This window comes from Chelonoidis abingdonii, chromosome 6, assembly GCF_003597395.2.
Source record: "Chelonoidis abingdonii isolate Lonesome George chromosome 6, CheloAbing_2.0, whole genome shotgun sequence".
NCBI classification, from domain to species: domain Eukaryota; kingdom Metazoa; phylum Chordata; order Testudines; family Testudinidae; genus Chelonoidis; species Chelonoidis abingdonii.
The window spans coordinates 3,306,247-3,320,484 of NC_133774.1; the positions used below are offsets into that span (position 1 = coordinate 3,306,247).

Sequence of the window (14,238 nt, forward strand, 5' to 3'; positions counted from 1 at the left end):
GGGGCCGCTGGCTACAGCCCTAGCCAGGTGCCAACACGTGGGATCCAGTCCCGGGCGGCTGGAGAGTGGATTCAGGCAGCACCTCCGCCGCCTCCCCTCACCCTTGCTGCCCTCCTGCCTGAGCCCCTCTGGCTGGCAGGGGGCCCCATTAAACCTCCCTTGGGGCCCAGCTGTCAGGGCAAAGCAACCCCCCATGGCGCCTGGAACAAGCAGCGGCAGGGCTGATGTGGGGTCCTGAAGGCTGGCGGGCAGGTGGTCCCCCTCAGACCTCTCTTGCGGGGGGGTCGAGCAATAACCAGCCCAGCCCCCACTGCCTCTGCCCCCGCGGCGCTGGGCACAGAGAGCCAGCCTGGACCCCGCTGTCACAACCCTCTTTATTGGGATCCCGGGACGCTGCCCCGAGGGACCGGACAAGCCCAGGGGGATGGAGGGGAGTCCTCCCAGCCACGAGAGGGTGGGGGTTGAGGGTGAGGAGGGGTCAGTGTCACCCACACACGCCCGCTGGCACCCCCAGCCGGGCTCCCAATGTCCATGGATCTTCCAGGACCCCGTCCACTCCTGGCAGCAGAGCAGGCTGGGTTGGGGTCCCCGTGCTCCCCCTCAGCTCTGCGGACACCCCAGCACTGCCTCCATCTCACCCCCAAGGCCAGTCCCCACCGGGTGCAGATCCAGCTCAAGTCCACACAATGGCATCAGCAGCAGCACCCACAGGGCAGGGACGGGCCATGGCACCGACTCCATCGTCTGTCCCTGCGGCTCCCGGGTGTCGTCTCCCTCCACGCCAGCGAGTGTCTGTGCTGGGGTCCGGGCGCGGCGCTGGCAGGGGCGGGTGACACAGTCCTGGGCAGGGCGGGCGAGCGGCGGTGTCTGCGGGTCCTGCTACAAGATCTGGGCCTCTGCACAGAGGGAGAGAACAGGTTGCAGGGGGAGGGGATCAGGGGACCTCCCCTGCCCCACTGATCGGCACTGTCCCGTGCCCGTAGTCAGCCAGAACTGCCCTGCCTGTGGGCAGTGCCCGGCCTCCCGGCCCCAATCTCAGTGCAGACGCTGCCCCCCGACCTCATCCCAGCTCTGACCCACCAACCCGCTGCCACCATCTCAGCCCTGTCTCCATGCCCCCATGCCACTGCCTGTCCCCCTCACTCGCACCCGGCCGTAAAGGCCCACACTCTGCCCTGTCCCCACGGCCTGGGAGCCCAGCGCCACCCTCTGCTAGCCTATGCCAGCTCTGCGCTGCCCCGTGCCACTCCATGCCATGGCACGCAGCCAGTTTGTTCCCCCACCCAGAGCCGTAGGGTCCCATAGTACCCCTGTGCAGCCCCACGCCCGCCTGCCAGCCAGCCAGCACACTGCCCCATGCCCCCCCGACACAGCCCCACGCTGCCCCACGCCCTCCCCCAATACAGCCCCACACCTGCCTGCCAGCCAGCACACTGCCCGATGCCCCCAACACAGCCCCACATCTGCCCACCAGCCAGCATGCTGCCCCACACCCTCCTCCGTGCAGTCCTATGCCAGCCAGCCAGCACACTGCCCCACGCCCCCAAGACAGCCCCACGCCTGCCCGCCAGCCAGCACGCTGCCCCACGCCCTCCCTCTGTGTAGCCCCATGCCAGTCAACCAGCACACTGCCCCACGCCTCCCCGACACAGCCCCATGCCCTCCCCCAACACAGCCCCACGCCTGCCCGTCAGCCAGCACGCTGCCCCACGCTCCCCCAACACAGCCTCATGCCTGCCCGCCAGCCAGCATGCTGCCCCACGCTCCCCCAACACAGCCCCACGCCTGCCCGCCAGCCAGCATGCTGCCCCACGCCCTCCCCCTGTGCAGCCCCATGCCAGCCAGCCAGCATGCTGCCCCACGCCCCCCTGACACAGCCCCACGCCCGCCCACCACCCAGCATGCGGCCCCACGCCCCACCGACACAGCCCCACGCCCGCCCGCCACCCAGCACGCTGCCCCACACCCTCCTCCTGTGCAGCCCCATGCCAGCCAGCTAGCACGCTGCCCCACACCCCCCGACACAGCCCCACGCCTGTCCGCCAGCCAGCACGCTGCCCCACGCCCCCCGACACAGCCCCACGCCTGCCCGCCAGCCAGCACGCTGTCCCACGCCCCCTGACACAGCCCCACGCCTGCCCGCCAGCCAGCACGCTGCCCCATGCCCCCCCGACACAGCCCCATGCCAACCAGCCAGCACACTGCCCCACACCCCCCCTGACACAGCCCCACACACTCCCCCAACACAGCCCCATGCTGTCCCACGCCCTCCCAGAACACAGCCCCATGCCCGCCCACCAGCACACCGCCCTGCGCCCCCCCGACAGAGCCCCACGCCCTCCCCTGTTCCCCCCGGATCCTAGGGCACTCACTGGGCAGGGTTCTCACGTGCACGGCAGCTGCCAGGAAGTCGTGCTTCTTGGTGTCGTCTTTGCTGGGTTTTCTCAGACGAAGCCTGGGGGCAGAGCAGAGGGTTTGTGGGCGCTCAGGGGTCTCCACACACTGGCCATAACTTCAGCCAGGACCCCCGCAGCCTAGAGGGCACCCAGCCAGCTGCTGCAACCCCTTGCTCCATAACCCCTTACAAGGATTGGCACTCAGTGCCCAGGAGTGCCCCCCGGCTCACCAATCCCACGGAAGAGGGGTCTAGGTGACTCTGTGGCATGGGGGGTTTCCCTGGGGTGTGACGTGACCCTGGGGCACATGCGGGGGTCCCTCGCATGTGGGGTGACTTGGTCTGGATGACTCTGGGAAACACGGGGGGAGTTTCCCTGGGGTGTGGGGTGACCCTGGGGCACATGGAGAGGGTTTCCTCATGTGTGCAGTGACTCTGGATGTGGGGTGATCCTTGGGAACATGGAGGAAGTTTCCCTTGCATGTGGGGTGACTCTCCATGTAGGGTGACCCTGGAGCATGGGGAGGTCCCTGGGCTGTGCGGTGACCAGCAAGGAGGGGTGGCTGGAAGGAGGGGTGCAGCCAGACACCTGGCCCTGGGGAAGGGGGCACTCCAGCCTGGTAGGGATCCAGACCCATCGCCGGCTCCCACTGTAGCCGAGACAGTTCTCCCAGCCAGGCCCCCGTCCCTCTACCCCGAGCTTGGCCCTACCGAGCACAGCAGGCCAGGACCTGGGCTGGGGTGCCGGGATGCAGCCGGCCGGAAGCGGGGTGACAACAGACATGGCCACGGGAGGACTGGGAACTGGGAGCCAGGAGCGGGGCTGGGCAGTGCCAGCTCAGGCTACATCCCCGCGGTGCCTGGCCAGCTCCGGCTTGAGGGGTTCCCTAGTGGTGCTGCCCTCCCTTGCCATGTGCCCATGGCCTGGTATGAGTCAGTGCAAAGCCGAGAGCTCCAGCCTGGAGCCCCCCCGTCAGCTTCCCCACAGGGTCCGGGTTCTGCCCTCCTTCCAGCCGGGTGCCCGTCCTCAGCCCGCCCGCTGCTGGTGCCTGCAGATGTCAGGGTGCCAAGGACCCTGCCCACTGGGGTGAGGGGCTTGGCTGCCCTATTTCTCCTACAAAAAAAACACCCAGAGACCCGGCTCGCCTGACCGACCGCCTGCGAGCAGCCCAGGGGCTGTGGGGCAGGAGTGCGGGGCACCAGAAGAGTTGTGGGGAGCCCAGGGCCAGGAGAGCAGGGGCTGCGGGTTGGGAGTGAGGGGCACTGGTGGGGCTGGGTGTGTGGGGCACAGGGCTGGGAGGTAAGGGGCTGCAGGTCGGGAGTGAGGGGCACCGGTGGGGCTGGGTGTGTGAGGCACAGGGCTGGGAGGTCAGGGGCTGCAGGTCGGGAGTGAGGGGCACTGGTGGGGCTGAGTGTGTGGGGCACAGGGCTGGGAGGTCAGGGGCTGCGGGTCGGGAGTGAGGGGCACCGACGGGGCTGTGGGTCGGAGTGAGGGGCACCGGTGGGGCTAGGTGTGGGGGGCTGGGGCTGGGCTAACAGGGGCTGCGGGTCAGGAGTGAGGGGCACCGGCAGGGCTGGGTGTGGGGGGCACAGGGCTGGGCTAACAGGCACTGTGGGTCAGGAGTGAGGGGCACCAGCGGGGCTGGGTGTGGGGGGCACAGGGCTAAGTGTGGGGGGCTGGGGCTGGGCTAACAGGGGCTGCGGGTCAGGAGTGAGGGGCACCGGCAGGGCTGGGTGTGGGGGGCACAGGGCTGGGCTAACAGGCACTGCGGGTCAGGAGTGAGGGGCACTGGCGGGGCTGGGTGTGGGGGGCACAGGGCTAAGCATGGGAGGCTGGGGCTGGGCTAACAGGGGCTGTGGGTCAGGAGTGAGAGGCACCAGCGGGGCTGGGTGTGGGGGGCTGGGGCTCACTGCTGAGCTGCGTGTGGAGAAGCCGGTGGGATCACCATTAACCATTTCACTGCTGATCAGAGGATGCGGGACAGGGGCTGGCAGATTCTCTTGCCCTTGCTATGTGGGGCAGAGCTCCATGGCATCACCGGCAGGTGGGGGGAATACGGCTGCAACGTGGCCGAGCCCAGAGGGCGAGCCCAGCACCCCGGCCCCTGCCCTCCCTGTGCTCCCGAAGGGCCTGTCCCAGCCACGGGCGTGGGGCACCTACCAGACGGTGCTGGCAATGCCCAGGACCACGGCCAGGATGAAGAACGCAAAGATCCCGAGCGAGATCAGGATGGCCACCTTCTCCATGGGGTCACTGCGATCTGCGGGGAGCGGGGACGGATGTCACTGCCAGGGGGTGCCAGGGCACCCCACCCACTTGCCTGGCCTTTGGTAAGGAGCACGTGCCCCATTCCTGGGGACAGCGGCCGGGCGGCTCATTCTGTGCCATGCTGACGGGTGGCTCATTCTGCCAAGCCAGGCTGCCCCACTGCGAACCTCAGCCCCTGCAGCTCCCCCTGCCCTGGACAGCTCCTCACTCCTCAGACCCTGGGTGCTCATGCCCCCGCCCAGCCTGTCCCCACCCCAGGCTCTAGGTGTCCTTAACTCCCCCAAGGCCCACCTGGCTCCCAGGCTGCCCCAGCCATGCCCTCTGCAGGGTGTGTGGCAGGGAGGGGACAGAGGCCAGGGGCTGGCGGGCCCAGTGGGGGTGAGGTGGGTGCAACCAGCGGGGAGCTGGGTCCCCAAAGCGTGGAGATGGGCTTATCCCATGGCACCCAGAGAAGGGAGCCAGTCTGTACGCTGGCTCCGGGGCTGCCCTCAGGCATCTCAATCTATGTGGGACAGGTGTGGGCACGGTGCCCTGCCAGGCACAGGGGGGCCTTGTTCCCACCCACCAGGGTGCCAGGCGCTGCCCGCTGCACTGGCTGGGCCAGGATCTCGCCCTCACAGCCCCCTGCCTCCAGCATGGGCCCCAGTCGCCTTCCCTGCCAGCACCGCGAGGGGGCCGCTCACCGATGGGCTCAGGGTTCGGGGCCAGCGAGGGCTCCTCGGCCGGTCTCTCCAGGCCGGCGTCGGTGGTGGCTTCGTCGCCCGGCGCCACGGTCAGGCCTGAAACCAAGGGCAGGAGAGAAGCAGGTTACTTGGGCCGGAGGCCGTGCCAGGCTGGGGGAGGGCAGGGCAGGAGGAGGGCAGGCAGGGGGCTGCAAGACCTTCACAGTGACAAGCGCTGGCCCAGGAGAAGCTTAGGGTACTGGCCCCCGGCAGAGTCCCCAAAGATGCCCTCCTGTCCCATCCCTGCAGCCCTGGCCCGAGCACCCTGGCCACCCCTCCTCACCTGGCCCTGGCCCGGCCGCCCCTCCCCACCTGGCCCTGGCCTCCCCTTCTGACCTGGCCAGGCCGCCCCTCCTCACCTGGCCCGGCCTCCCCTCCTCACCTGGCCCTGGCCCAGCTGCCCTTCCTCACCTGGCCCAGGCGTGGCTCGTGCCTCGGCACTCCATTCGCTCCAGTTGCCGGCGTCCAGGAAGTCCTTGGCGCCAACCTGCACCACGTGCTCCAGGCCGGAGAAGGCGTCGGTGATGACTTCAGAGAGGTTCACGGTCTCCACCTGGGCGGGGAGCGGGCAGAGGCTCGGACATGAAGCCAGCCAGCCTCAGCTCCCCCCCAATCCCCTCGTCCCTGGCACTCACCGTGGACCAGGAGCCGTGCACAACGGGCCGGTACTGGAGCCGGAACTTCAGCTGGAAGTGGGGCTCTTTGGGCCAGGAGGCCGGGTACTGCCAGCGGACCCGCAGCCGCCGCGGGGCCGACGGGACCGGCTCCACCACCAGCCCTTCCGGAGGGTCCGGCTTAACTGGATGGGGACAGACATGGGCAGCACCGTGAGCCCACACCGCGGGGCTCCCCCAGGGGCTCTGCCAAGGTGGGGAGGGGAGGACCCCGGCGCCCTCAGCCAGTCCACCAAAGACCCCCCCACTCAGCACAACTTGGTCCCTTGCTGGCAGCCGCAGCCCAGGGGGACGCAGCGGCCTGCCCATGGGGCAGCCTGCCAGGCCGGGCCAGGCCTGCTCGGTGCCCGGGGGTGGGGTGGGGCGGCACTCACTGATGGCCTGCATGGTGACATCAAGCAGCCGAAAGCTGGAGCCCAGCGGGTTCACCTCGGTGACGTTGAGCCGGTACGAGCTCCAGAACTCACACCTGGGCACAGTGCAGGTGTGCGGGCGCCCGGGGTCCTGCACGCATGGCCCCACCTGGCTGCTCTGGGTCCTGCTGATGAGAGCACAGGGCAGTCGGTGCTGGGTGACTGAGGCAGAGCTGGCAAACACGGCCAGGTCAGGGCTCCCAGGCCCGAGCCATGGCCCCGAAGTACCACACACCTGCATTGCAAACCAGGAAAGCTGGGGGTGCCTGTGTCCCAACTGCCCCCCAAATAGCGGGCACAGGGGGCCTCCTTGCACCAAAGCGCTGAGCCAGCCAGTCTAGATGGGCATGCACCAGGTAACCCCCTGCCCCGGCATGCCCTGCCACACACACACACACACTTTTACTCACCAGCCCCTCGTGCAAAGCTGTGCTGGGAGCCCCGCAGGCACCCAGGTGCAGGCACACCCCTGCGAGGGGCTGGCCTATGCACGCAGGCCCATGCGTGGCACACTCACACTCATGCATACAGCCCGTGCACTGACAGCCGGACCTTAGCACAGGGTCTAGGGCCCAAAGGCCTGTGCCCAGCAGAGCAGCTGGCCTGGGAGCCGCAGCCAGTGAAGAGCAGCAAAGGGAAGGCAGGGCACAGAGGCCATGGGACAGGGTGCTCTGGGGATGGGGCAAGGGCCATGGCGCGGGGAGCCCCAGAGGAGGGCCGGGACAGTGGTTCCAGCCAGGCCCCTTTTCCTCCGGTGGCAGGAAGGTGGGCACCAGGGCTGGGCAGAGCTGCCATGGTTCTCACGCGCTGGCACGACAGGAAACGGGCCGGGATGTTTATCAGGTTGGAACCTCCCACGGCGGCTGCAGGGTGATGTGTGGGGGCTGGATCGGGGGGCACTGGGCCGTGAGCAGACAGGCTCCGGCTGTAAGGCTGAGACCCAGCTCCGCAGGCCGGACACGGTGGGCCGGGGGTGAGCAGCTTTGTGCTGGGCAGATGCTGTCGGCTGTGGGCAGAGCCGGGGCCCCTGGCAAAGGGCTGGCCAGGCTGCTGTGGGTCCAGGACTGAGGGCGGGTCTCTGAGTCCCTGCCCAGGGGCTGGGATCGGGGGAGGGGGTGCTCCGACTGTTCCAGAGTCTGCAGCCCCCCTAGAGTGGGCAGTGCCAGGCAGGTTCCCCCACCCAGCCCCATGCCTTGCCTGCCCTGGGGGACGGGGTTCAGGCCCGGCCTCACTAATTCTGCTTATGCCATGCCGGGCTGGGCACTGGGCAGCACAGACACGGTAGCGTGGATTCAGAGCGCCGCAGCAAGCGCAGCAGTGCCCCGGTGCCGTGCCAGCCATCCCGGGCAAGGGCACCCTCGGGAGCTGGGGGCAGGCAGGGTCCGGACTGGGCTGTAGGGAGGAGAAGAGGGGCTGGGTCCTACCTCCATTTCTCGTCGCCCATCAGCAATTTCTTCCTGTTCATGGAAAGAAACGGGAAGGCAGCTGATGAGTCTCGGGGCCCAGGAAGGGGCTTTGGAAACGTGCCAGCAAACCCAGCCGGGGGGACCAGGACCAGGGGCAGAGGTGGGGAGGGAGAGGGCACCGCTGGCTGTATGGCACCCAGCTGGCATTGGGGGCTCCAGCTGTCACTGGTCCTGGTGCCCAGGGGTGGGAGAGAACCGTGCGCCCAGCAGAACCCCCAGGGCACTGCAGGGAGGCTGGATGGAGTCAGCAGGGGGCGCTTTCCCTCTGGAGCCAACGCAGGCGCCCAGGCCCCAGAGCGGCGCTAGGGGGCGCTGTGACACTGGCCACGTCCCTTGCACACCAGGGTCACTAGTGCTTTGCACCTGGAAGCTTGGCACTGCCTCACAATGTGCCAGGCCGCTGGGTCTGTGCCAGGATTAGCCCGCCAGTTCCTAGGGCAGAGCAGGCGTTGCACTGTGCAGCCATGAACAGCAGCTCAAACGCCGGGGGCAGAGCTGTCAGCACCAGGATCCCAGGTGGAACTCGCGGGGGCGGGAGGATCCCGCTCGGTCTCTCGTCACTTCCCAGCCTAAACAGCAGCGTGGAGCTGCCCCGTGTTGACAACAGCTGCTGTGCTCCACCCCAGAGGTGGCTGCATGTCTGGGCTGAGGGAAGCATGCATGTGACACTTGGCAAAGTGCCCGGGGAGTGAAGAGGAATGACTGCCCCACACGCAGCCCGCTGGTGCCTCCTCGCCCCCCGACAGCCCTGCCCCGGCCCCAGCACCAAACCTCAGTCACATCACATGTCCACGTGCCCTGGGGCAAGTCTGGGAATCCTGGGCCCCACCAGGGAAGACCCCGTCGTGCACGGCCCCCCCTGCAATGCACTGGCCCAGGCCGTCTGGCTGCTGGTGACATCCCGTGAAGGGACTGTGAGGAAGTGGGACTGTTCTTAATGTTTCCTCTGAATACTGTGTGGGTGCCTCAGTTTTCCCTATGCTGTTCTTAAGTCTCCAGTGTGCATGGATGGCCAACACTTTGTATCCTGGCAACAAATCACCAGGGCCCTTCCCCTTCCCCCTGCAAGAGGATGCTAAAGGTGATTAAAGGGATCAGGTGACCTCCTGGCCCAGTAAAGGAGCTGAGCAGAGAGGAGGGGCTGGAGGGGGTGTCAGTGTGGAGCTGGCTGGGGACCAGGAGTGAGGGAGACTTGGGGGTCTGCCTCGTCGGGCCCCAGGATGGACCCGGCTGAGGTGTCCGGTTCTCTACACCTACAAGCTCTGTTTTAGACCATGTTCCTGTCATCTAATAAACCTCTGTGTTACTGGCTGGCTGAGAGTCACGTCAGACTGCGAAGTGGGGGTGCAGGACACTTTGGCTTTCCCAGGACCCCGCCTGGGCGACTCGCTGTGTTAAGCACACGGAGGGGCAGAGGATGCTGAATGCTCCCAGGAGAGACCCAGGAGGTGAGGCCGTGTGAGCTTCTTGCCCTGCAGACAGTCTGCTCTGAGGGAGAGGAGGCTCCCCAAAGTCCTGCCTGGCTTTGTGGGGAGCAGTTCCAGAGCATTGCCCAGGGACTCTGTGACACCATCTATCTACAGTGGACGAGAAGCTGGATATAAGTCAGCAGTGTGCTCTTGTTGCCAAGAAGGCTAATGGCATTTTGGGCTGCATTAGTAGGGGCACTGCCAGCAGATCGAGGGAAGTGATTGTTCCCCTCTGTTCGGCACTGGGGAGGTCACATCTGGATATTATGTCGAGTTTTGGGGCCCCCACTACAAGGATGTGGACAAATTGGAGAGAGTCCAGCGGAGGGCAACAAAAATGATTAGGGGGCTGGAGCACATGACTTACGAGGAGAGGCTGAGGGAACTGGGATTGTTTAGTCTGCCGAAGAGAAGAGCAAGGGGGGATTTGATAGCTGCTTTCAACTACCTGAAAGGGGGTTCCAAAGAGGATGGATCTAGATTGTTCTCAATGGTAGCAGATGACAGAACAAGGAGCAATGGTCTAAGGTTGCAGTGGGGAAGGTTTAGGTTGGATATTAGGAAACACTATTTCACTAGGAGGGTGGTGAAGCACTGGAATGGGTTACCTGGGGAGGTGGTGGAATCTCCATCCTTACAGGTTTTTAAGGCCCAGTTTGAGAAAACCCTGGCTGGGATGATTTAGTTGGGGTTGGTCCTGCTTTGAGCAGGGAGTGGGACTAGATGACCTCCTGAGGTCCCTTCCTACCCTGTTAGTCTATGATCCTAGGATCTATCTGCTCCGGTTCTGGCGAATGACTTCATTCACACACTAGCAGCCAGAGGCACTCGGCCACTCCCTGGCTTTGCCTTTTCCAGCACTCCCAGTGCTTTCCATCCCCGCTTCCAAACCGATCCCCATGCAGATTCCCCCCCACCCCCCCAGCAGTTTGCCTGGGGAGCGCTCTGCTCGCCCCGCCAGCATTCCAGGGGGTGGGGTGATGGCGCTGGGCCGTGAACAGGGCCTTCCCAGCTCCGACTTCCACCGCCACCAGCAGCTGCCCTGGGCCAGATTTCTGCCTCGTGAAAGCTGCGCTCCAGGCATGGGACTGAACCGGCTCCAGGCGCCTGGCCATGAACCCCCAGCTCTGGGGTTGTTTTAACTGAAGGAAAACAGGTTCCTCGAGCATGCACCCCGCAGCAGCCACCAGAAAACGCCCCTTGGCCTGTTTTAATAAGCAGGGCTGGGTTCAAAGAATCCCTGTCGGATAACTGAGAACTGTGATAATGAAAAACACAGTTCTCTTCTATTTCCCCAACGCCTGTCATCCGCGCAGGCCTCAAAGCACTTCCTGAGCAACAGGCGGCAAACCTCAGTCACTCCGATCTCAGCCCATCTGCAAAACCTCCTCACCCTTCTGTTTGTATTTTGTGTAACGTAGGATGAAGGATTCAGGATAATCATGTAGTATGTATTCAGTATATTGCTGTGTGGTATGACTGGGTTGGATTCTGCTGCCACCCTAACTGGAAAGCAGGAAGGAACGACCCTGAGTCGTTGGAAAAAACACATCAGCCAAGCTGCCTATATCTGAACTGATGTTAAGGCAGGAACAGAGCAGAACAGTCCTTATGGCTGATTCTGGTACCTTTGGTTTTAGGCTAAGTTTTCATTGCAGTATTTGCTAGAAGGTCTTGTTTCTTATCTGCAGCGCAAACGGTTGTGTAAGGTTCTTTTGTAATCCCTTCAGTAACCATACAACCCTTTCCAGAGTGGATCCTGTCTGAAATCCTCTGGGCAATTGTTTGGGGTGAGTAAAGGAGGGGGCATGGTAAAAGCCATCCCAAATGGCCAGATGGACAGGAAGAAGTGAGAGACAGCAGGAAACATCCATTGTCTCTGATGCTAAACAAGTTAGCAGCATTGACAGCCTCAGAGGTGAGGCAAACACTCCCCCCTCCACCCCAAGGTGAGACAAGAATCAGAGATAACAGCGGAAAACCCCAAGATTAACCCCAGGGTAGGACTAACAATCACAGAATGACATTGCAAAAGGCAGAGACTAAAATGGGCCTTTAATTTAGACGTATAAAGCTGGGGTGTTTGCCACAGAACTCTGGGTTCAGTCCTGCAAAGCCTCAGAGCATCGGATTGGGACCGACAGAGTCCAACTCCTTCCTCCTCCACAATCTAAGCAGCCATTAGAGTGACTGGAGGTACGACAGACTGGGAACTATAGTGCAGTGTGTGTGTGTGTGTGTGTGATTAAAGGCAGATGCTAACTGATGTATTTTCAATACATGCAGCATGTTGCCTTTTCCCATGTGCTTCTTATAAGCATAACACTCCTGGGGACGAAACGCCTCCAGGCGCCTTGAGAACCAGCCAAACCCGGAGCCATTCATCAGCAATAATTTTACAGCCCCCCCCCGCCCCCATCTCCTCATCTGCATAAACAAGGTTGGACTCTGCCTCTCCCCTGAACTGCAGCCAAGTCTGGGGTGGAGCGCAGTGTGTAGGAATGCTGCACAGCGCGTGAGGCCAGGACGTGACAAGGAATCCCGTCTGCAGGGAGAACCGAAGGCGTTCCCCGAGCTGAGGCCGGGCGAGGCCACCGTGGCTAACGCCCCAAAGCGAGTGGCATTCCCCACCCACTCCCTGCCTACCCCGCACACATGGCCCAGCCCTACCGGTAGGTGGTGATGTATCTGGTGGGGAGGAACGTCTCCACACTGGGTGTCCAGGAACAGGAGAAATTCTCATAGTCAGAAGCTCGGCAGGTGACGGACGGGATCCCGGGCAGGTCTGGTGCCGGAGGGGAGGAGACATTCAGGGGACTCTCCAGGGGCCCCCAACAAACCAGAGCCTCCCGCCCTGACACCCTGGGCTGTACTGTGGTGAGAGGGCAGTAGGGGGTGCTGTGCTGAACAGCACTGGGCTGGGTACCAGTGTCCCGGATGGAGCCAAGGGCACGCATGGGGGTGCCGAGGTGAACGGATGGGGGGGTGGGGGCGCTGCCTGCTGAGGCCCATCCCCTCGCCATGGAGCAGACACAGGGAGCAGGCAGCCCACGCCCGGCACAACCGGCCTCCCGACGGCATGGAAAGCAGCAAACTGGGCCAGTCAGGTCCCAGAAGGGGCATCCCTGTGCCCAGCCCTGCCCCCCGGGGTCCCGCTTGGGAGCTGACTTACAGCCCAGCCGGAGGAAGATGGAGCGGAGGAGCTGCCCAGTCCTGTCATGGCAGCTGTAGGCTCCTCCCGCAGCAAGCTCGGCCTGTGGCAGCAGCAGGTCGCCGTCCCGCAGGATGCAGCCCTCTGGGAGCGCGGCCGCCCCGTCCCGCCGCCACTCCACCTCCGAGCTGGGGACAAGAGGCTGGGCACTTGGTTAGCAAGAGAGAGAGGGCTGGCTCCAGGGCAGAACCGCTGGCACCACCACGTCCAGACCCAGCAGGCCTGGTGTGAGAGCACAGGAATAGCAGGGGATGCAGGTTGGGAGTGAGGGGCACTGGCAGAGCTGGGGTCGCAGGGGCCTGCGGGTCAGGAGTGAGGGGCAGTGTAGAGCTGGGGGTTGGGGGACCCAGGGCTGCGGTTGCAGGGGGCTGCGAGTCGGGACTGAGGGGTACCAGCAGAGCTGGGGGGTCAGGGTCCCCCCTCCACCCCTCCCACTGGGAGCTGGATCCATTCCAGCCCTGGTGTGAGCACATCTGGACCCGGAACCAGGCACCCTCCCCCGCCCGGGGAGACCTACCATCCGGGGGGGCTGGCACACGACAGGACGACATCCGCTCCCACCTGGCCGTACTGCACACCTGGAACGGGCACAGAGCGGAGCGTGAGCAGGTTCCGTGGGGGGCGGCTCCGGGGGCTGATTGGGGGGCGGAGACCAGCCAGACCTGCAGGTCAGCTGCTGCCCTGCGCTTCCCATGCTCAGGCAGGAGCTGGGGGGGGAGGGTGTCTGCAGAGCCCAGCCCCCGCCTGGGGATCCCCTGCCCTGGGACCCCTTTGTAGAACTGATAAATGAAATTGTTTTTAATTGTTCATTTTATTAATCTACATGCATCTGACGAAGTGGGTGTTCACCCACAAAAGCTCATGCTCCAAAACGTCTATTAGTCTATAAGATGCCACAGGATCTTTTGCCATGTTATTAACGTAACTTCTGTTCACCATCCACTACACTGGCCTACATTGTAACTTCTGTTCACTGTTTGCCAGAGTGCAATTCAAACCCCATTTTAAAACGCTCGCTCCATTTTGTAAAAGCTTCCTCCAACCTTCATTTTTGCAAACCCTGCTGTACTCTTATTGGTTTAGTTTAGCTGTGTGACTGAGGGATGAATGGATGATGGAATCAACCTCCAGCCCCAGCCTGTCCTGATGAAATAGAGTTCAAACCCCACCGGCTGAAGATGCAGACAAGAGCCCTAACAAAGTAAGCAGAGTCCACCCTAAAAAGAAACGGTGCAATAGAAGGAAGCTCAAAGCCAGGTCCCGTCACATCTGCAATAGACGGGTGATCAATCACCAAACCCAGAGGCAGCGTGACACAGCAAGACCTATAGACTCTGGATTCAAACCTCAAGCCTACAAAAAGGATGGGTGAGATGGGAGACTTTGGAGGGTAACATTCTGCTGCCAACATGGAAGGGCATCGGTGCAGGCCCAACAGAGACCCAGCTCGTCCTTGTGCCCGGCTTTCCTGGCCAGTTACCGCCACAAGCTACGAACCCAAGCCACAAAATCAAGCCACGAACTCAAGCTATGTCCAGGACTGGGAACTATGCAGCAGCTGCAAAACATCTGGTGTGCGTGTGTGTGGGTATTAGGTATAATATGTGTGTATAAGGTGT

General features: G+C 63.7%; 1 protein-coding gene across 1 annotated transcript in view; it reads right to left on the minus strand.

Moving 5' to 3' along the window:
- Positions 1-374: 374 nt before the first annotated feature.
- IL11RA (interleukin 11 receptor subunit alpha) overlaps positions 375-14,238 on the minus strand; it is a 38,224-nt gene continuing 24,360 nt past the window's right edge. The window contains exons 3-13 of the mRNA XM_032768993.2: positions 13,137-13,197; positions 12,581-12,747; positions 12,079-12,193; positions 7,898-7,930; positions 6,435-6,598; positions 6,022-6,185; positions 5,798-5,939; positions 5,348-5,443; positions 4,557-4,656; positions 2,373-2,455; positions 375-896 (exon numbers count right to left, since the gene is read on the minus strand). Coding sequence (XP_032624884.1) covers positions 880-896; positions 2,373-2,455; positions 4,557-4,656; positions 5,348-5,443; positions 5,798-5,939; positions 6,022-6,185; positions 6,435-6,598; positions 7,898-7,930; positions 12,079-12,193; positions 12,581-12,747; positions 13,137-13,197 — 1,142 coding nt within the window. The 3' untranslated portion in view covers positions 375-879. The remainder of the gene's footprint in view (positions 897-2,372; positions 2,456-4,556; positions 4,657-5,347; positions 5,444-5,797; positions 5,940-6,021; positions 6,186-6,434; positions 6,599-7,897; positions 7,931-12,078; positions 12,194-12,580; positions 12,748-13,136; positions 13,198-14,238) is intronic.